The sequence below is a fragment of the Hippopotamus amphibius genome, chromosome 12, assembly GCF_030028045.1.
Source record: "Hippopotamus amphibius kiboko isolate mHipAmp2 chromosome 12, mHipAmp2.hap2, whole genome shotgun sequence".
Classification (NCBI taxonomy): Eukaryota; Metazoa; Chordata; class Mammalia; order Artiodactyla; family Hippopotamidae; genus Hippopotamus; species Hippopotamus amphibius.
In genome coordinates, this window is record NC_080197.1 from 90855475 (window position 1) to 90876703 (window position 21229).

Below are 21229 nucleotides of genomic sequence, written 5' to 3' on the forward strand. Positions count from 1 at the left end.
ATGTGTCATGAAGTTTGAAAATTCCAACAAAAAAATCATTAAGAATTCATGTGTCTCACATGTGTATGTACATCATATTGTGAGTTATCTTTTTCTTAGTGAACCAAGCATTTTTTATTGTTAGTTCTGTAAAGCTAGTTGATGTTTAGAAGACTTTACACAATACTTAGTGTATGGCGTTAATTCCTGTAAAAACCTCAGAGATTATTAATATCCCCATTTTCACAAGTGAGATAAAGAAAGGCTATGTAATTTGCTCAAGGTTATACAGAGAACAAGAAACGAAAATAGACAGTAAATCCAGAGCCCTTACACGTCTGTCTTAATAGTTTTTTAAAAAAAAAATTGAAGGAAACAAATTTTATTATTTTATTTTTTAATGAATGTTTAAATTTACCTTTAAAATAGAAATACAAATATTTTTTAAACTTCAGTGAAAATAAATACTTGAAAGGTTACACTTTAAAGTATTCTTTTGAATTATAAATGTGTTAATATAACCTCTAGTCTAAGAAATTTCATGCAGTAAATGCTGATGTAAACAACAATCATAGTTATGATGTTGAGTTCTTCAAACTAGAATTGCTATTTGTAATACATTATTAAAAAGTTATGGACAGCTTTGTTGCTGCTTGTGGCAAACTTCTTAAAGACAAATTTTCTGTAGGGAAAATACTAGCATCCTAAATCCATAGTACTTGGAAGTAAGCTGAGCTGGGTTCTACCAGTCTAAACCCATTTAATATAGTAAGGAAAGTCACACTTCCTAATTCAGATATGGTATAAAGCACTTTATCAAGGCCTACCTACTTAGGCCTTGATAAAAGACCTTAGGAAAAGAAAAATCACTTTTTAGAAGAGTAGAAAAGAGTAACTCTACTACTCTTTACTGCTATTTTGGCTGCTTCCAAAGTGACTCAGAAGCTTTGTAAAAATATATTATATGATCAAGGGCCATATACCATCTGTTCTACTTGTACTTGTATGAGCATATCTTGATATGTGCCAAAGTCCAGAAGAGCAAAAATCACATTTTTCCACTAGGGAATATAGGATAATTTATCAAAATTTCATTACTATCTTATCTTTTAGGCTATTGCTATTAAATTGTTAGAATCCTGTTTTACTTTTATAACAATAGGTATTAAAATACTGCCTTTTGGTATTTTCTTCTTAGGCTACAGAATTTTCCCTTTTACCCTGGTAGACAACATACTTTATCTTAAATTATTTAAATAATATAAACCTGTACCTATACAAACATTTAATAGTATTATAAGAGAAACTTAATTATAGTTGATGTACATTAATTTTGAAAGTACAGGAAATATATTTATGTCAAGATAAAGTTGATTTAGAATCACAGAGTGAACAAAGGACAATTTTTCTTAATCTATAAAGAAAGCCTACAATTCAGTTTGAAAAAGATCAGCAACCTAATAAAAAAAGTTAGGCAAAAGGCATGAATAGACAGTTAAAAAACAGGAACTTTGAAGAGCCCTTAAATATGAAAATATTTTCAACCTTATTCATATAAAAGGAAATGTAGATTAAAACTGTTATGACATACCATGCCATTAAGAATGGGGCAGCTCTGAAATAGTAATATGAGCCAATCTAAGATACGTAATTAAGAGAAAAACAAGGTTCAGTTCAGTATCTGAATTATATTGTATATTTAAAAGATGTACGTATTGTATATAAACATTGGATATCTCCAGAAGAATATGTAAGAAACTGCTTCTGGAGAGGGCACCTGTGTGGCTGAGGGAGTGGTGGAGGAATCCTTCCTTTTCTTCATATCTGTAGTTTATTTATTGATGGCACAACTGCCTATTCAAAATTATTTTGGGGGAAAATATTGTCATAGAATATTAAAAGCTACAAGGGACCTCTCCAAACCATTCCTTTTACAGCTTATTTAGAGTTTACTCAAGTGCTTTGGATTACAGGGCTAATGATTTCAGCCCAGCTTTCCTTTCATGAAAGCTGTAGTTCTCAGCTGGGCAGCAGGTCTTTACAGGTATTATCTTGATAACAAAGATCTTCTCTCTCTTGTTCATTGTTGTATTCCCCTTATTTAGCATATAGTAGATGCTCAGAAATGTTTGAATGAATTTAAAATATTATGGTATTTATTACTTTGTGACATGATACAGGTAGAAAGTATTTCATCTTTATCTTTGAAAGAAGAAAAAATTATTTTTCTGTTGTTTCCTGTTCCGGTGAGAAACTTATCATAAATGCATTTGTTATAGTTTAATTTTGATCTATTTTAAAGAGACATTTGTAAAGTTATAATTTGCTAATCATTTTTCAGACCCTGGCTTCGTGTCCTATTGACCGGAAACCTTTTCAGGCGGTGTTTAAATTCAGTGCATTGGAAGGTTGTGTTAAGGTAAGGTTTAGATTTTATTTTGCAAAATGAACTGTATAAACGTAACTGACATGGTTTTGCTTTAATAGATTTCCAGTTTGAGTATATTTGTGAATTGTTCAACTTTGATGTGTTTAATTTCCATTGAAAAAATGTTTGAATGGAATATTAGATTCAAAAACAAACCCCCACAAAAATTGAAGTCCAGAGTACCTGAAAATTATGTTTTCATGAAAAACAATGTTGAGAAGATTAAACAGATAAAGTTAAATATAAAATGGTGTCTTTGTTCTTAAATGCTGGTGCTTGAAGGAAGCTGAGTTTAATTGGAGAAGAATAGGGAATTTATGAAGATCTTGAGAGGGACTTCTCACAGTTTCAAGGCTGTCTCAGGCAAATGACTTTTCTTTTGTTAAGTACAATTTTATTGTAATGCTTAATCCTAATCACATTCTTGAGATGCACATACCACACTGGTGTTACTTATGACTGTGAACCACGATTATAATTTGTATTCACATTTATTTTTGGCTTACAAATGAAGAAGAAAGAAATAGAATATTCCTGAATTAATGAATAAAAAGTGAAAAGAGGAGAAGACAGTAAGTAGTAAGTAAAGTCAAATGTGTGAGAAAGATTTCTTGTGGTTCTCATTAGTAAGTCAGGAATGGTATACAGTTAAAAATGAGAATACTCAATATATGCATATATGATGCCATTGATGGGAAAAACAAACTTCCCAGGTAGCACCAACACTTTGATTGCTATCTTTGTGAGTGGGAAGGGGTATGTAAGCAACATAAAACTATTTAAGCATTAGATGTTCTCAGTGTAGGTGTTTATAATTTGTTTTGATGTATTTTTTCCAGATAAGTGTCAGTGACATGAGGTACAAATGAGGTTGCAATTCGAATAAAATGACATATGTAAAAGATACTGCATTGTTGTAATTGTGTAACTCTGGACGTCTATGCACATTAGTATTTATCTTGGAGAAAAGATAAAACATTATATATGTGTGTGTTACTGTAATCAAAATTAAAGCATGACTTCTCTGAAAGACATGTTCTCTCTTTTTCCACACTGTATGTATTATGTTGCTGAAGATTGTTTAGCGTGAACTAGCTTCCAAAGATATTCTGTAAAATTTTGTTCTGTTGCTTCATGTGAATTTTGTTCTGTTGCTTAGGGTAAAAATTTATGTTTTATTTAATAGGGTTTAAATGTTACTTAAAATTAAAAGTTTTGGGGCACTGTTAATCTAATTTTGTCAAACTTAAAAGATTTCTTATCATGTGCGATATTATCCATGTATTCTTAAAACCTTTGCCCTTTTACTTCTTTTGAATCTTTATAATCCTTTTCCCTTTACAGTTAAACTTGAATGAGATGTATGTAGTTGCTTGTATTTTCAACCACTTATTGGATATCTTCATCGAGACTACGGAAGGAATCTAAGCATTAACAAACCCCAAACTCATCTCATTTCCTGTGCCTTCCCCCAGCCCCAGTTGTACAATACCGTAATCCCAGTCACCCAGATCAAAAACATCTGGGAGTTTTCTGTTTCTTCTCTTTCCCTTTTTTTTGCCTGCTTCTTCTGCACAGTGTCTTAAATTTGTTCCCGCTTCATTACCTCTTTGTAGGCCTTGTGTGTCATCTAGACCTGTTCTGCCAATAGAAATATACTACAAACCGCTCTATAATATAAAATTTTTAATAGCCACATTAAAAGACCAAAAGGAAACAGTTAAAATTAATTTATATTTTATTTAATCCAGCATATCTAATGTATTATTTCAACGTAATATTTTAGAAGAATTACTATTGAAGGATTTTATCTTTTGTTGTTTTCACTGAAATCCAGTGTGTATTTTACACTTACAAGTACATCTCAGTTTAAACATTTCACATGCTTAGTAGTATGCGGCTAGTGACTTGTCGCGTGCGGTATAGATCTGCATTGTTATAAGAACTTTCTTCTAGTTTCCTGGCTTTTATAGTCTCTCCTTAACTGGTTCATTCTCCATATCACTGCCAAAGAAAACAAATTTGATCATCTCACTCACTTGCTTTTAAAACTCCATTTTCTGATTGCTTACAGAATTATTTTCTTATTCAAGGCTCTTTACAATCAGGTCCTAATACATATCCTGCTAATTTTTTCTTCCCCATCTGCCTTGGCTTCTCACTGTTTCTTATAACTGTGTTCCCTCCATTTAGAATATTTTTTTCCTTAGACACATTCCTACTCATTATTTAAGACCAACTCATAAATCATCTACTCATTAAAGTATTCTCTGATATCCTCAAAGTCAGTTCTGCGTTATGCAGAAATCTGTGTTTATATTTGTTATGAGCATTTAATCTATTTACGTGCCCCTCTCTTCCCGTTTTATTTCCCCAGAGCTTACACACATACTAAGTTTATAGTTTAGCATGCTTGAATTAATAAGCATATATATTTGGGCTACATGTTCATTCAGACAATTTTGTTTCTTTAATTTTCTGTCCATTCAAGGGAAACGTATAGGTTATCATTTGTGGTGCCAGATTATCACTCTGAATATGTGATTTTGCTTTTCTCACAGGTTGAAGTAAACAGACAGTTGAGAGAAACTAATGACAAGAAAAATGCAAGCTCTTTTAAGAAACAGCTGTCCTGTCAGGAAAATTCTGAAAGCTGTATGAGGTTAGTGATGAACTTCAAAAGTGGAATCCAACTGTGTAGAATCAGAAGATAGCTAGTTAAAAAAAAAAAAGTATTTAAAAAAAATGATGTGAGGTTTAAATGTATGTACTTACTTCTTTTAAAGCACACCCTTGATAATTTAAGGAAAGACTAGCTGAAATTTGAGAATATAATTTATTTGACCTTATCTTTGATGAATTAGTGTTTTTTAGTTTTTTCCTAATTTATTTTAGGTCAGTATTTTTGTAAAATAAAAGTTACAGCAGTGTAAAATTTCTGTAAAATTTTCTGAGTGCTTACACATTTTCGTACATATCACAAACCAATATGGGTAAGCATTAGTGCACAGCCCACATTTTGAGTGACTGCTCTAGTATTTATGGACAGAAAGTAGAAAGTAACTAATGATATAGTACAACATTCTTCATGAGATAGTTGTAATTGAAACTACTTATTATCATTCTCATTTTGTTTGTGTTATAGCAGACACTTGCTACTACTATAACAAATGTTTATGTTTAAAAAAATTTTTAAACATGTTTGGATTTGTTTCTTTAACTGCTATTGTTAAAACATAATTGCCTAGAAATACTCAGTACTCAAGTTTAACAGGTATTAACATACTTTTGAATTAAATTGAATTAGTGGTGTACTGGAAATTCATTTATTATTAATACTTAAAATAACTTAAAATTTAAGCCCTTTTTGATCTGAAGTATATTTAGAACTGTCCAAAAGTTGTCAAATTCATAATTAAATCTATGATTCATTGGTACATTTCATCAGAATACTAATCTTGAGAGTAAATATATTAGTTACCAAAACAATTGACAGTATTCCTTGAGATTTATTGAATCATGCCACTAATTTATAACATTATAGCTGTTTAGATCTTAACTTTTGGGAAGTTACAGACTTCTTTGATAATCTGAAGAAAGTTATAGACAATTTCTACCAGAAAAAACATGTCATAAAATATACTTACAGATAAAACTTTGTAGATTTTAAGGGATTCCTGGAATACTTAGTTCAAGAACCCACCCATAAACCCAGTTAATAACTGCAATAGAGAAAATTTTATTTAGTTTCTTTTAATTATATCTGACTCAGCTTTGAGTCTTCCATTTATGTTTGTATAGTAAATAACACTTTTTTCCTAGGTATAATGAAGAAATACCTTTTGCTAGCCTCACTCTTGATTCATCTGCTGTTCTTGGCTGTGACAATGTCATAGATACGCATTTTTTCAGAATTACCCAGTTCTCTTGGCTCTTGCTGAGAGTGCAGTGCTCATCATTGTATGACCTATAATAGGGTCATCCAGTGGATCTAACAGAGCTGAGGTAGTCCCCACGCTTAACTATTTGTTTTTTCTCAAGGGCTTGTGGTAGAGGGATGGTAAAGGGAAGTAACAGATGGAAAATAATAATTTGCTTTTGCCCACTGAGTCAGACCCTTAATGATCTCTCCCAAGGTGGAAAATCTGTCAGCTATTAGATTTTTACCATACCTTCTTTTTGGAGTCTTTTGGGTGTTTTTAGAATTCCTCTCATTCAATCTTATGTTTATGAGGCATATGCCTTGTTCCCATCACTTAGAAGATAGCCCATTCAGTGTTGCCTCTCCCTTCTAAAGCTGTAAAACTCCTCTTTCTGGTACTTTCCACCAGTTCCAGGGAAAGGGATTGCAATAGTGTTTTGTTTCTTGTTAGTGAATCTCCATTGCAGTTATTGGAGTGGCAACCAAGTGGGGATTCCAACTAATCATGCTTTCTTTGCTAAAATTTAAAACTCAGTGGATAATAGTTTTTATTTTGCTGGGCAGTGGATTGAAAGTAAATGAGCAAAGTAACAGTTTTCTCTTATTTCATCTCTTTATTGATGTTTGCAGAAAAAAAGTCATAAGAGAAGATCTATTAAGTGCAAAACTTTATGACTTGAAGATGATGTACAGTAAGTGACTTTTCACTTGTGTGTTCTGCCTTTTTTTGGTTCTTACTTTAATGCTTGTGCCAGAGTTCTCGTAAGTAATGTTTTGGCTCAGAAAATAGTCATGCACAGAACTCTCCTGAGCTCTGTAGATGGTATTCAGTCCTACATAAACTGCTTCCATGGAGTCATTTATACTGTTTCCTGCCCTTTTTGTTTTCATGCTCAGCTTGGAGGGAGGGAAGGGGAGAGTGAATGAGAGAGTGTGTGTGTGTGTATGTGTTGGGAAGGAAAGAGAGAAAAGGATGTTTTCCAGTTACTTGGTTAGCAACCTACATTGTGGTCTTACTCCACTGATTGGTACAGAAGTCCTTAGGAGAAGTGAGATAAAATACCTTGTGGGCCAATAACTGTAAGCAGGAACAAGGGAAGTCTGTGACAGTGAGAAGTTAATTCACAGTTCCCAGAGGAAGTTGTAGTTTGGCTTCAAGCCACACTTTTAGTTTGAAACTTTGTTTGGAAATAAAGCATTCCTTACATATTTATCTATATGAGCAGTTAAATATACTTGTCTGTTGTTGTTGTCTACTGTATGGTTCTCTAATACAGGGAAGCTTTGCAGCAGGGCCTGAGAAAAAGGGCACTATAGTGCCTTGTGACTCCTCTTTGGAGCTCAAGCTGTTTATTCTTGTTCCAAAGAACAACTTACTATGAGCTAATTGTAAGCAGGGAGAAGTGAGCATTTATTTTCCAGGCTAGGTTATAATTAATTTCTGTTTATAGATAGAATCGATGAATTCATTGTTCTTAAAACTAAATGATAATCAACTTCATTTTTTATACATTTGAACACCAGATTTGGTTGTTGTTATTGGTTTTTTTAAATTTGCATTAACTTGATCTCTCAAGATTACAGATAACCCTGGATTTACAAATTAATAAATGTCTGTCTTTGATAATTTGCTATTAAAGTGAAATTTCACTGAAAGGACTTTAATGTTTAGATAAGCATTTTTCTTTTGTTAAAGAACTTTAGGTATCAAAACTTCTTTGTTTTTCTATGTCCTTGCTATAGATTAGCATCCTTTTTAATGAAGAGCCTTTGGTAACTCTAGGATCTGATATAAAATCTACTGCTGAAGAACATTAAATGATGTTAACAGATTTTCTCTAGATAATTTGGCCCACTCAGAATGATAATCTAAGACTACTGTAATTTTCTTTACGTATGTATCTCCTGGCTGGACTTATTTTTAGAGAGAGAAACATAGGCAAATATTAAACCTTCAGTATAGTGAAGGCCATTTATAAGAATCTTTGATTCATTTGGATTTGGAAATTTGTTTTACTATTCAGAATGTGAAGTACTACGCACGTTTTTAGTGGATATTATAAGCCAATTGAATAGCTAGTTCTTTTCCTTCCAGTTTATTGAGATATAATTGATGTATACAGCATGAAGTGTAAAGTGTACAGCATGATTTGGCTTACATACATCATAAAATGATTACCACAGTAAGTTTAGTGAACATTCATCATCTCATATAGATACAACATTAAAGAAATAGAAAAAAAATTTTTTTTCCTCGTGATGAGAACTCTTAGGATTTACTCTCTTAAAAGCTTTCATGTATAAAGTACAACAGTGCTAATTGTATTTATCATGTTGTACATTACATCCCTAGTGCTTATTTATTTTATAACTCAAAATTTGTACCTTTTGACTTCCTTTATCCAGTTCCTCTTTCCCCCACCAGCTGCCTCTGGTAACCACAAACCTGATCTTTTTTTCTATGATTTTGTTTGTTTGTATAAGTGATATACAGTATTTGTCTTTCTCTGTCTGACTTATTTCACTTAGCATAATTGTCTGTAGGTCCGTGCATGTTGTTGCAAATGGCAAGGTTTTATTCTTTTTTTTGGCTGAGTAATAATTCCATTATGTGAAATGCATGTGTGTGTATCTGTCTCACATTTTCTTTATCCATTCATCTATTGATGGGCACTTAGGTTGCTTCCATATCTTGGCTATCATAAATAATGCTGTAGTGAATATGGAGGTGCATATATCTTTTTGAATGACTGTTTTTGTTTTCTTCAGAAAAATACCCAGAAATGGAATTAGTGGATCGTATGGTAGTTCTATTTTTAATTTTTTGAGGAATCTTGATACTGTTTTCCTTAGTGGCTGCACCAAATTACATTCCCACCAATAGTGCATGGGGGTCCCTTTTCTCCACATCCTTTCTCAACACTTGTTATTTGTTGTCTTCTTGATAATAGCCATTCTTAAAGGTGTGAGGTGATATCTCATTGTTTTGACTTGCATTTCCCTGATATTTAGTGTTGTTGAGATCTTTTCACGTGACTGTTGGCCATCTGTATGTCGTCTTTGGAAAAATGTCTGTTCGGATTCTCTGCCCATTTTTTAATCAGGTTGTTTGTCTGTTTGTTTAATGTTGAATTCTGTGAGTTCTTAATCCATTATTGGATAATTTTTTGGAAATATCTTTTCCCATGCAGTAGGTGGCCTATTTGTTTTGTTGATAGTTTCCTTCACTGTGCATGATAAGCTTTTTAGTTTGATGTAGTTCCATTTGATTATTTTTGTTCTTATTTCCCTTGTCTGAGGAAACATACCCAAGAAAATAATAAAGACCAATGTCAAAGAGCATTTTTCTTCTAGGAATTTTATGTTTTCAGGTCTTATGTTTAAGTCTATGATCCATTTTGAATTTAATTTTGTGCATGGTGTGAGAATTGTTGAGTTTGGTTCTTTTGTCTATAGCTGTTTAGTTTTCTGATCACCATTTATTAAAGAGACTGTTTTTGCCCATTGTATTCTTTCTTTGTTGTAAAGTAATTAATGCGCATAGGTGTGGGTCCATTTCCAGGTTCTTTTTTCTGTTCCATTTATCTGTGTGTCTGTTTTGTGCCAGTACCACACTCTTTTGATGACTAGCTTTGTAGTAGGGTTTGAAATCAGGGAGTGTGCTACATCTAGCTTTATTCTTCTTTCTCAAGATTGTTTTGGCTATTCAGGGTCTTCTCTGTTTCCATACAAATTTTGGAATTATTTGTTCTGGTTCTGTGAAAAATGCCATTGGTATTTTGTTGGAGAGTGCATTGGATCTGTAGATTGCTTTAGGTAGTACGGTCATTTTAACATTATTAATTCTTCCAGTCTGTGAACATGATATATCTTTCCATCTGTTTGTGTTGTCTTCAGTTTCTTTCAATGTCTTATAGTTTTCCTTCCAGATCTTTTACCTCCTCAGTTAGATTTATTCCTAGGTGTTTTTTTTTTTTTTTGATGTGATTTTGAATGGAATTGTTTTCTTAATTTCTCTTTCTGATAGTTTGTTGTTAGGGTAGAGAAATGCAACAGATTTCTACATATTAATTTTATATCCTACAACTTTACAAATTCATTGATGAGTGCCAGTAGTTTTTTGGTGGCATCTTTAGGATTTTCTATGTACTGTATCATGTCATCTGCAAAGAGTAACAGTTTTACATCTTTCTTTCCAGTTTGGATTCCTTTTATTATTTTTCTTGTCTGATTGCTGTGGCTAGAAATTCCAAAACTATGTTGAATAATAGTGGCAAGAGTGAGCATCTTTGTCTTGTTCCTGATTTTAGAGGAAATGCTTTTAGCTTTTCACCATTGAATGTGATGTTAGCTGTGGGTTTGTCATTTATGGCCTTTATTATGTTGAGGTATGTTCCCTCTGTACCTACTTTATTGAGTTTTTATCATAAAGGGATGTTGAATTTTGTTAAAAGCTTTTCTGCATCTGTTGAGATTATTATGTGGCTTTTATTCTTCACTTTGTTAATGAGTATCACATTGATTGATCTGTGGATATTTAACCATTCTTTCATCCCTGAGATAAATCCCACTTGATCATGGTGTATTATCCTTTTACTGTACTGTTGAATTTGGTTTGCTGTTATTTTGTTGAATGTTTTTGGGTGTATGTTCACCAGTGATATTGGCCTTTAATATTTTTTTGTGTGATATCTTTGTTTTGGCATTAGGGCTGCTGGCCATGTAGAATGAGTTTGGAAGTGTGACTTCCTCTGCAGTGTTTTGGAGTAGTTTCAGAAGGATAGATGTTAACTCTTCTCTCAGTGTTTGGTAGAATTCACCTGCAAAGCCGTCTGGTCCTGGACTTTTGTTTGTGGGGAGTTTTTAAATGTTGAGTAGGTAATTTTAAATTATAGTTCTTAAAAATTTTATTTCCTGCCAGAAGGTTAACATTATCCAAGGCCTGTAACTTAATGCCATGTCTACTTATGTTAAGATGCCTGAAGTTATTTGTTTTGTTTAGGATAGGCAGAATATTTCTTATACTTTATGAGTGGGTAGAACGAGAGTATTAATAACCTATGTAATTATGAGCAAATGCCTTTTTTTAAAATTAATTAATTTATTGGCTGCATTGGGTCTTTGTTGCTGCACGCAGGCTTTCTCTAGTTGCAGAGAGCGGGGGCTACTTTGTTGCAGTGTACGGCCTTCTCATTATGGTGGCTTCTCTTGTTGCATAGCATGGGCTCTAGGCTCTCGGGCTTCAGTAGTTGTGGCACATGGGCTCTAGAGCGCAGGCTCTGTGGTTGTGGCACATGGGCTTAGTTGCTCCAAGGCATGTGGGATTTTCCCAGGGCTTGAACCCGTGTACCCTGCATTGGCAGGTGGATTCTTAACCACTGAGTCAGCATGGAAGCCCCCAAATGTCTTAACTGAACAAGTCTGGATTGAGTTAAAGGATATTGGGTACTTACTTATTACCCATTTAGATTTTTTTCTATGGTGTTGCTTTTTATTTATAGAGTTTAATACATCTTACTTAGCCAGTTTTTCTTCCAGTACTGAGATAGACTATGTACCTGATGAAATAGTTAGCTTACGTTTAGTTATCATATTTAATGAAAATTAATAAGGTGTAAATTCTAAATCCATACTCAGCACATACTCAGCATGAGATGTTCATACTAGGAGAGCAAAAGGGAATTGAGATAAATTCATTAATTCAGCAAACTTTGTGAAGCAGCTCTAGACTCTTAGGGGTGTAGTAATGCACAAAAGAGACAAAGTGCTTGATAATGGAATATCTTTTGTGAACAGTGAAGAGATAAATGTATAATATGACAGGTATTTTAAGTGCTTTAAAGAAGAATAAAGTAGGGTAAAGGGACAAAGGGTGATGACATTCTGGAGGTGATTATATAAGGCATCAGGGAAAGCCTCTTGGATTAGATTATATTTGAACACCAATCTAGAGGAAGTAAGGGATCAAGCCAGAAACATATCTTAGGGGAGAGTGTTTCAGGAGAGGAAATAGGGAGTGCAAAAGCCCTGAGACAGGAGCAATCACGGTATGTTCAGAGAATGGCACGGAGGTCAGTATGACTAGAATGATTGAGTTAGCTAGATGGAGGAGGAAGTGTAAGCCATTGGTCAGGAGGTCGTTTAGGGCCTGTGTAAGATGGCAAGCGTTTTCAGAGATAGTATGGACTGGCATATTATTTAAGGATCACTCTGGCTGTTAAGGGGAAAATAGTTCATAGCAGGGCAAGATCCTCGTAGGAGGACTGAGAGACTAGTTTGGTAGCTGTTTTCCAGGCCACAGATTATGGTGGCTTGGGCCAGCAAGATATTAGTGGCAGTGGTGAGAAGTGGCTCAATTCTGTAAATGTTTTATTTCAGAGGTGAAATTAAAAGGATTTGCTGATGGATTGGATGTGAGGAAAAGAAAGACGTCAAGCGTGACACTAAAGTCCTGGCCTGAACAGCTGTTAAAATGGAGTTGCCAGTTAACTGAGATGGGGAGGCTAATAGAATGTTTGGGATGGTATAATAAAAAATTCTCTTTTGGACATGTAAGACTCCTACTCTACAACCAGGTAGAGATGCTCTGAAAAAATATGGATGTTTGCATGTCATATGCTAATAAGATTTTTTCATCTTTAGATTGTTTTAATGGTAATTGGTTCATGTTGATATGTGAATTTGTGTTTGGCTCCTAAGTCAAATTGATGGTTTCTTCCAGTTATCATTTCTTTTCCCACCCTTGAATTTGGGCAAAAATGTTAAAGACTGTATGATCAGAAATAAGACTGGAAAGGAAGGTTGAGGTTGTCATAGAGAGTTGAGCAATAAAGCTAAAATTTCTACATATTATCTTACAAGGAGTAATGATATGCAAGAAGACACCATTAAAGGTTTTTTCCACTGGATTACAATGTGGTGGAACCATTTTAGGAAAACTTAACTTGGTAAAAGTTATTCCAAAAAGATAGGAAGCCAGGTACCTGTTAGAAAAATTCTGGAGCTGTCTCTGTCTTCTCAGGTTGTATTTCTTTTTGTCTTTGTGACTCATTTAACATACCCCTTACTTGATCAATTCTGAGAACCCACTTTTTTTTTTACATTGTAACATCTCTGAAATGGGATTCTATCTTATCATTTGTCCTGTATGATCACTATTGACCAAGCCTCTGCATAGTTGTCACTGCTTGTAACTGTATGAACATACAAAGTGCTGTCATTAAATCTGGAGAATAAATAGCAGAAACTTGGGAGAAGATCCATAGATAATCCCGGAATTTTCTTAACTCCTAGACTCCTCATTGAGAGTGAGAGAATTGGGGGAAATTCATCAGACACGTGTGCCAGTATTCCCAAGAAAGTCATAAGTTGGCTAATACTATTAAATACATACTTAATTGCAAAGCCAGTATAAGAGGCCAGCACCAATGATTTCGTTCCTGTATGGATTTCCCGAAGAATCACTATTTTTTTTTTCTTACAATTCTATTGAGATATAACTGATATATTCAGCACTGTATAAGTTTAAAGTATACAGCATAATGATTTGACTTACATACTGAGACTGCGTTCTAGAGCCCACGAGCCTTTTGAATATAAACTATACATCAAGGTAATTGAACAGATACTAAGGGAAAGTTTATTTTTTATAGAAATATTTCAGCAAATAATTGAAGATTATGGAATTTGAATATCAGCAGTTTGTAAACTCTAGTGAATTAATAGTTCTAGGCAATGACGAGCAGTCGTTAGCATCACAGGAGGCAGCTGAGCAGTGCAACATTCCCTTAGGGAAGTAAGTAACTACAGATAGGCAGTAGTGTGACAAAGGAGAAAAGAAAAAAGAAAAGAAACCCCCAAAGCAAAAACCTGCTTCTAATAAAGAAATCTAACTACTAATTTATAAGACAGACAAGAGACAGAGATGCATGTAAGTGACAGCAAGGAGAAGCAGTCGCAAAATGTAGACTGCAGACAAATGACCTGGTTTCTTCTGCCAAAAAATTCCAAGGAGTTTAAAAGTGGGAGAAGGAACCTCTAGATTAAAAGAGACAAAAGAAATATTCAACTAATCACAATTGGGTTATTTGGATCCTTATTCTAACAGGGTGTAAAGAGAAAGTTTTATATATATATATAAAACTATGGACAGTTGGGGAAAATTGAACTTCTGGTGTTAAATATTAAGGAGTAATTGGAAGTTTTTTGTTTGTTTACTTATGATAATGGTAGTAATGATATTTTCCCCCCAAAGAACACTTATCTTTTAGAGTTATTTATTTACTTAAGTAGTTATGCATTAAAATGATATGTCTAGAATTTGTTTCAAAATGACTTAAGGTAGTAAATAAGTTAACAGTGGATGTGAGTTAATAATTGTGGAGGCTGGGATATGGGTATAACAGGGTTTCATTATGCTATTTGCTCTATTTTGTGTTTGTTGGAAATTTTCTGTAATTAAAAGAAATGTGCTATGAGAATTTAATTGGCCATTTTCGTCTCATATTGGTACATAAAATAATTCAAGTTCTTACAGTTAACTTCAATGAAATAAAGTATATTAGCTTGTTTTATGGCTTTTTTGTTTTCTAGTAAGATTTAAGCTGTGAATAGTGATTGTGTTTTCTATATGGCATTTTCCAGGGTATCATACAAAGTGGTAATGGTAGTTAAGTATCTAATATTTAGTTGTCCTTGGCTACAGCTACCTGATAAGAAAAGGTAACTGATCTGTGCTTGTAACAAATAGCAAACAGACTTCAAAAAGCTTCAGTAATAAAAACATGCATGAAAATAAAAGCCAACTTTAGGAAAGTAGTTTTCTCTTGAAGGCAAAGAGACTGAAACAAAGAGATTAATATAAAAGTAAAATAGCTAAATGGTAACGGTTAAATCTGCTCTGTATGTGTCATTTTTTGTACTTTATGGAATGTTCAAAATCCTTCATAATTATAAACTTTAGAATGATTTTAAAAGGCTAAATATCTTGGCCAAGATCACACAGCTGGAGCAGATAGAATTTGGTCCAGTCTTCTGACTCCATATCTAACACCTCTTTCCACTACAGAATAATGCTAAAGTATGATACTGTTAATGTTACTCACCTTAAGCCTTACTTTGTGGTTGTCTGCAAGCTTTATAACTTAAATTATTGCCTTATTCTAATGGCTTGATATAAATAGCAGAGTGTCTGCTCCCTACTTAACAGACCAGTTAACTTTATTTTGTGTTTCCTTTCAGAAATGTAAGAGAACAGATTTTTGTTGTTGTTGTTGTTGTTGTTTTTCCCCGGGCTGAAGTTTATAAACTGTAGCTATAGGAATAGAACCTTTTAAGAGTTTTAACCTTTAATTTTCACACTCGTTATGAGATTTCTTAGATACCATTTTAACAAACTGCCTCATTAGAAGACTATGAGAATCTGTAAAGTTATTTCTAATTGTCTCAAAGTTTAGGGGCAATAATGAACCTGTCATGCAAGAGAGAAGGAACCTTGGGCTCTTAAATGTAGGCATTTGATGACTCAGTAAGGAACTAAGATGAAAGTTAAGGTGAAGGTAGAATTAGTGGGAATTTGTGCAAATAAAGAACATTTTTATGTACTTACCCAGTTCGAAGGAGCAGGAACCATGGTGCCTGAAGGGTTATTTAAATTTATTTTTTTGAAAGAACTTCTTGAGAAAATATTGTCTGTCTTTATGATTGCTTGGTTAGAGATCAGAAGCAGTGTGGTTTAGTGTCTCTAATTTTTTCAAGTTTTTCAAAGTGGGAAGGGGCTGTTCTTTGAACATTCATGTGTGACTTTCTCCCTTAAGTTATTATCTTTATATTATACATACTCAAGCTAATGACTAGAGTGTATGAAATTGTGAAATCCTTTTATCTGGATTAGAAATTATTAGTATAACATTAGTTAAAACTTCAGCAGGCCTAATAGATAATTTTATTGGAAGTTGGGCCACTTGGGTTTTATGCTAGTTTTTCTATTAAATCATCTGTGAGTCCAATAAAATTATATAGACTGTTTAGTTTCTTCATTTAATGAAGATGGTGTTGCCTTACTGGAGGTATTGTGAAAGATTAGACAGCATACCTTTTGGCAAATTTGTTAAGAAAACGTCACTTTCATTCTTCAGTCATACTAGATACTCAGTTGCTATACTTTTTTATCTTAACCTCCTTTGTGTACTTTGTTCTTGTAATGAACATAATAATCTTTGGTTTGGGCTAATAGTTTATAATCAATGTAGTTTATAAAAATTATCCCCTTCTAAGGCATTTCTTAATGGAGTACTTCCTTAAGTACATGCTTGATCCTTTTAATTATGGCTCTATTAATTTGGAATCAATTAATCAAACTTTAATTGGGTGCTTGCCAAGTACTGGGCTCTAAGCTTAGAGCCTTTGTTATACTGGTTTGTATTGTAGAAAAAGATGTCATGAAACATGAATTCAAAAAAAGAAGATAAGCTTCCAGTTAAGCATAACAGATTGAGCACCTGTTTAATTCTCTAATCCTTCCCAAAACCCTATGGAAATGAACATAAAGGAATGAAAAGAAAACAAAAATTTAAAGCCAGAAAGACAAGAGAACTGGAGAGAAGGGACAGCAGATAAGAGATGTCTACAAAATAGAAGCTTGAAAATGGTTGTTTGAGGTGAATGGTAAACTGTCTTAGCAGAAAGCTGAAGCCCAAATCTTTCATGGAGAGAGTGGTATTAAGAATCAAATCAGTTACATACCATAGAACTTGGGTTTGGAACATAGTCTTAGGTTTGGGGGCCTCTGTTATCTCTGAAAGCAAGTATATGGGGTGGTGCTAAGAAACAGAGTTTGTTAAAATTTTTTTTTTTTTTTTTTTTCGGAATCTCAGTCTTTATTGGCTGCAAGGCTTTGCACGCTCAGGCCAGTGCCAGCGCTTAGATCTTGTTGAAAGCAGCAACATCAACGCTCTGCACGTGCTCCTCGAACTTGGTGATCTCCTGTGTTAAAATTTTTTAAAGGAGCAGATTATCCTGCAGATTTCTGGCTGAACAGTGTAGGGGAAGGAGTCTACCCAGGCAAAGACTGTAGGCTTACTCTCTAGAATGAGTGGTTGAACCAGATTAAACTCTAGCACAAATGAGGGTAGAGGAAACAGCAGAATAAAGAAAAGGAAATTAAGTCAAATGTTGAGGCCTCTAGTTCTGTACCCATGATCATTTCCCAAAGCACTTGCAGTCTTGCTTGTTCCCAAAATGGGAGCTAGAAGATAACTTCCAGGATACCGTCTTGCCTAAAAGACTTGGAGGTACTGACATTTGGGAGTCTATGAATGAAATAGCCAGATCTTTGCTTTATCACCCTACAGTGAAACCCATTGAAAGGCACTGACCACCCATCCACATCATCTTCAGTCAGTATTTTAGTGTCCCACAAACAATGAAGGATCACCAGAGGTTGGAGGGAACCTCCAGTGTAATAGAGATCAATACAGAGACAAAGGAAAGGAACCTGATAGAACAAATCCAGTGCCGGGAAACAGGGAACAACTTGAAAATTAATATCCTGAGAGATAAGGGATGTTTCATCAATGAGGCAAGAAAAGACTAAAAAAAGAAAACTTTTGGAAATTAAGAATTGTATAGCAGAAGTTTAAAAAATTGAACAGAAGTGGAAGATGAGCTGAGAAACCTCAGAAAGTGGGACAAAAGTCCAAGAGGTGAGTCATGAGGTTCAGTACTGAATGCTAAAATTCCAGAAAGGAAAAATAAAAGGCAGAAAGTTATCAAGAAAAATGGAACAAAAGAAAATTTCCCAGAATAGTAGATAATTAACCTAACCTAGTAAATGAAGAAAGAACTACACTAAATGCTTTATAAAATTCTAGAACTCTGCATATGACAATATTTGAAGAGCTTTTAGAGAGAGCAGATAGACCATGTGTAAAAGAATGTTGTGAACAACAACAGATGGAGCAGTGGAGCACTGCCTTGAAAATTCTGGGGAAAATAATTACTAACCTAGAAAATTCTGTATACTAGCAAATCATCAGTCAAGTGTTAGGGCAAAATACAGACATTCTCAAATACATAAGTGCTCAAAAATTTATTCTCACACATCCTCTCTCATAATTATACTAGAGGATATGTGTGTGTCACTTAATGAGAAAGTAAACAAAGGAACAATGTGAGATTCAGAACATGAGCTCCTAAAAGAAGCAGAAAAAGGAGAAAAAATAAGAAAATAAGTTCCAACCCAGGAAAAAAGGGGGATTGTGAAGATGATGGAGGACAGCCCCAAAATGACAGTTGAACAGCAGCTTTTAGAGTTATTTCAGATTGGAGAAAGGCAAAGGAAAAGTATATCCAAGACAGTGGGGAGCAAACTTGATGGATGAATTAATGTATTTGAGTGTATTAAAAGGGGATTTATACTTTTGTTGTAGAGTTAGCTAAATTAATGGTAGATAATATTTTAAAAAAGAGAGAAAAAAACCCAAAGCAATCAACCCTAGGAAAAGCAAAAAGTTGTGCAAGAAAAGTAATATCATAATTCAGTATATGGTTCAGCTGAGAATGTCTGTGGTTGTAATAATGTAATATTGCTTACATCAAATGTTGATATATCAAAAAGAACATTAGGGTGGAGGAGCAAAAGTCTTTATCTTGTATAGTAAAAAAAACTGGAAAATATCTGAAACCAAAAAATTAATGTGAAGTAGCTTAAGCATGTTATTTAGAGATAAAGAGGTAAATATGAGAGGAAACAGCTAAAGGATTTGATGAGTGCTTTGGTGAAGCTGAGATCAAGAGTAGGGGTCGCTGTAGTTGTTTTTTTTTTTAAATAAGTCTAGAAGTGTTGTTTGACTTCTTAAAGTATGTACATGCATTACTTTGATAAAAATTAAATGAAAAGATGTATCACTGCTGTCCAAAGGATAGATTAGTAGAATGAACTTATGAAATGGTCTCTAGGAAACCCCAATATAGACAAATGCACCATTAGAACTGCTCGGTAATTACCTGAAAATTACCTAGAAATATGTGAAATAGCTTTGGGACTAGATTTTCATACTTAGCAATGGCCAGAAAACTAACAGTTCTTTCCATACATAGCATTTCATCTAGTGGTGGCTTCCTGACACAGGCTTCCAAGTGAAGCTGTGTTAAATAACAGTACGTACTCATTCGGTATTGAGTGAATGAAAGCTGAATGAGAACAACTCAGCATGCTTAGGGCATTAAAAAATACTGTGTAGCTACAGCACAGCAATTCTCAGTCTAGTTGAAGGAAATTGTTATTTCTGAGAATGTGGCTGAGTACCTGTCACACATGTTTATTCCTGGCTTCTTTAAGCACTTTAAAAAATCAGTATCATCTTCTTAATATATGAGAGTGAGTCAAAAATTATCCGCACTCCGGTTATGTTAAAAATTATGTTGGCGGCACTGTCTTTATCAGCTTTTCCGTTCAAGGCTACTGTCTGCCCAGTCACTGCTGTGCAGGCGTGAATGTGTTAGTTACATCAGTTCATTTGTAACTGCGGTGCGAGCAAAAATGGATGCCCCACTTGTGATTTGCATGAAAGAAGAGCAGCGTGCAGTGATTCGTTTTTTGTGGTCTGAGGGTGTACCTGGTGCCGTTATTTATCGAAGACTTTGTGCACAGTGTGGCGGATGTGTTTTGTTGTGAAGAAGTGTGTATGAGTGGATAGAGAAGTTCAAGGAAGGTCGCACAAGTGTTAGCCATCAAAAAGAAGCCGGACACCCGTCCATGGCTGGTGACAGCATTGAGCGTACATGTGAAATGATTCTGTCGAATAGACAAGTAACAGTGGATATGTGGCAAATCATTTGCAAGTCAGCCATGGCTCTAAAGTTCAAGAATCAACAGTGCTCATTACAGTGAGATGCTTATTGAAGAGCTGAAGCCTAAACTTCAGGTTAAACTATCCGAGGGCGTTGTGATCTTGCGTGACAGTGCCCGTCTGCACACCTCTGCCCACACTATTGACTCTGCAGAAACTTTGTCTTGAGGGGTTAAAGCATCCTCCCTATAGTCCTGATCTTGCTGCGTCAGACTTTCACCTGTTTGGCCCCCTGAAAGTAGCCCCACGAGGACGGAGATTCACTTCTGATGAAGATGTGAATACAGTGGTGCGTTTGTGGCTCACAGCTCAGCCTATAACATTTTTTAATGAGGGAATATGAAAGCTTGTTGACAGATGGACAAAGTGTATTGAAAAGCAAGGAGATTATGTCAGAAAATGATGTATTTATCTTTTCTAAAAGTTAATTAAAATAAATTCTGCAGCTAGACTGAGGATAATTTTTGACTCACCCTCGTACATGAAAGGGTAAGAAAATAAGTTCCTGGAACTCAGCTAGCACCCCTCTCCCCAACATGAAATTTCATTTGTTACAGCAGTTCTGGGTGGGACATATATGAAGGGTGGGTAATAGCATGAAACCATACAGCTGTTGTATAGTAACTTAAAAGGAAATTAGTATGCTACTTAGAAAGCAGGCTGTTACCAACTGGACTGACAGAAGAGGCCCAAAATACTTATGATCTTGCAATAGCAGGAAACAGCCCTCCCAGTTAGGTTGATTTATTTTGAACAAAGTTAGTAGGACCTTTGTGAGGCAAGCTAGGCTGAAGATTGAAAGACCAGTTGTCACTTGTACTGTAAACTTTTCCTGGAGGTCTGAGGAGAGAGCAATGGCAGTACCAGCAGCAGCAGCTTAATTGCAGACAAATGTATTGATAGGTAGAGATGACTAATAACATAGGCTTGGTGGTAAAGAAAGACCAAGAGCAGTAATCTATAAAGATGTTAACGCAATTTTTGTGGTTAGCGGAAACTATTCATGCTCTGTTTTCCTTAACCTGGAAGTGTGTATCCATAGAAATAAAT

The 21229-nt window shown here is 34.5% G+C and overlaps 1 protein-coding gene across 8 annotated transcripts in view; it reads left to right on the plus strand.

Annotated features, from left to right (window-relative positions):
- SCAF11 (SR-related CTD associated factor 11) overlaps window positions 1–21229 on the plus strand; it is a 66253-nt gene that overhangs the window by 31796 nt on the left and 13228 nt on the right. For 7 of the 8 annotated variants that reach the window (XM_057700984.1, XM_057700986.1, XM_057700985.1 and 4 more), the window contains 3 exons: window positions 2321–2398; window positions 4969–5069; window positions 6960–7021. In XM_057700984.1, coding sequence (XP_057556967.1) covers window positions 2321–2398; window positions 4969–5069; window positions 6960–7021 — 241 coding nt within the window. The remainder of the gene's footprint in view (window positions 1–2320; window positions 2399–4968; window positions 5070–6959; window positions 7022–21229) is intronic. The other variant, XM_057700988.1, reaches the window with a different exon arrangement.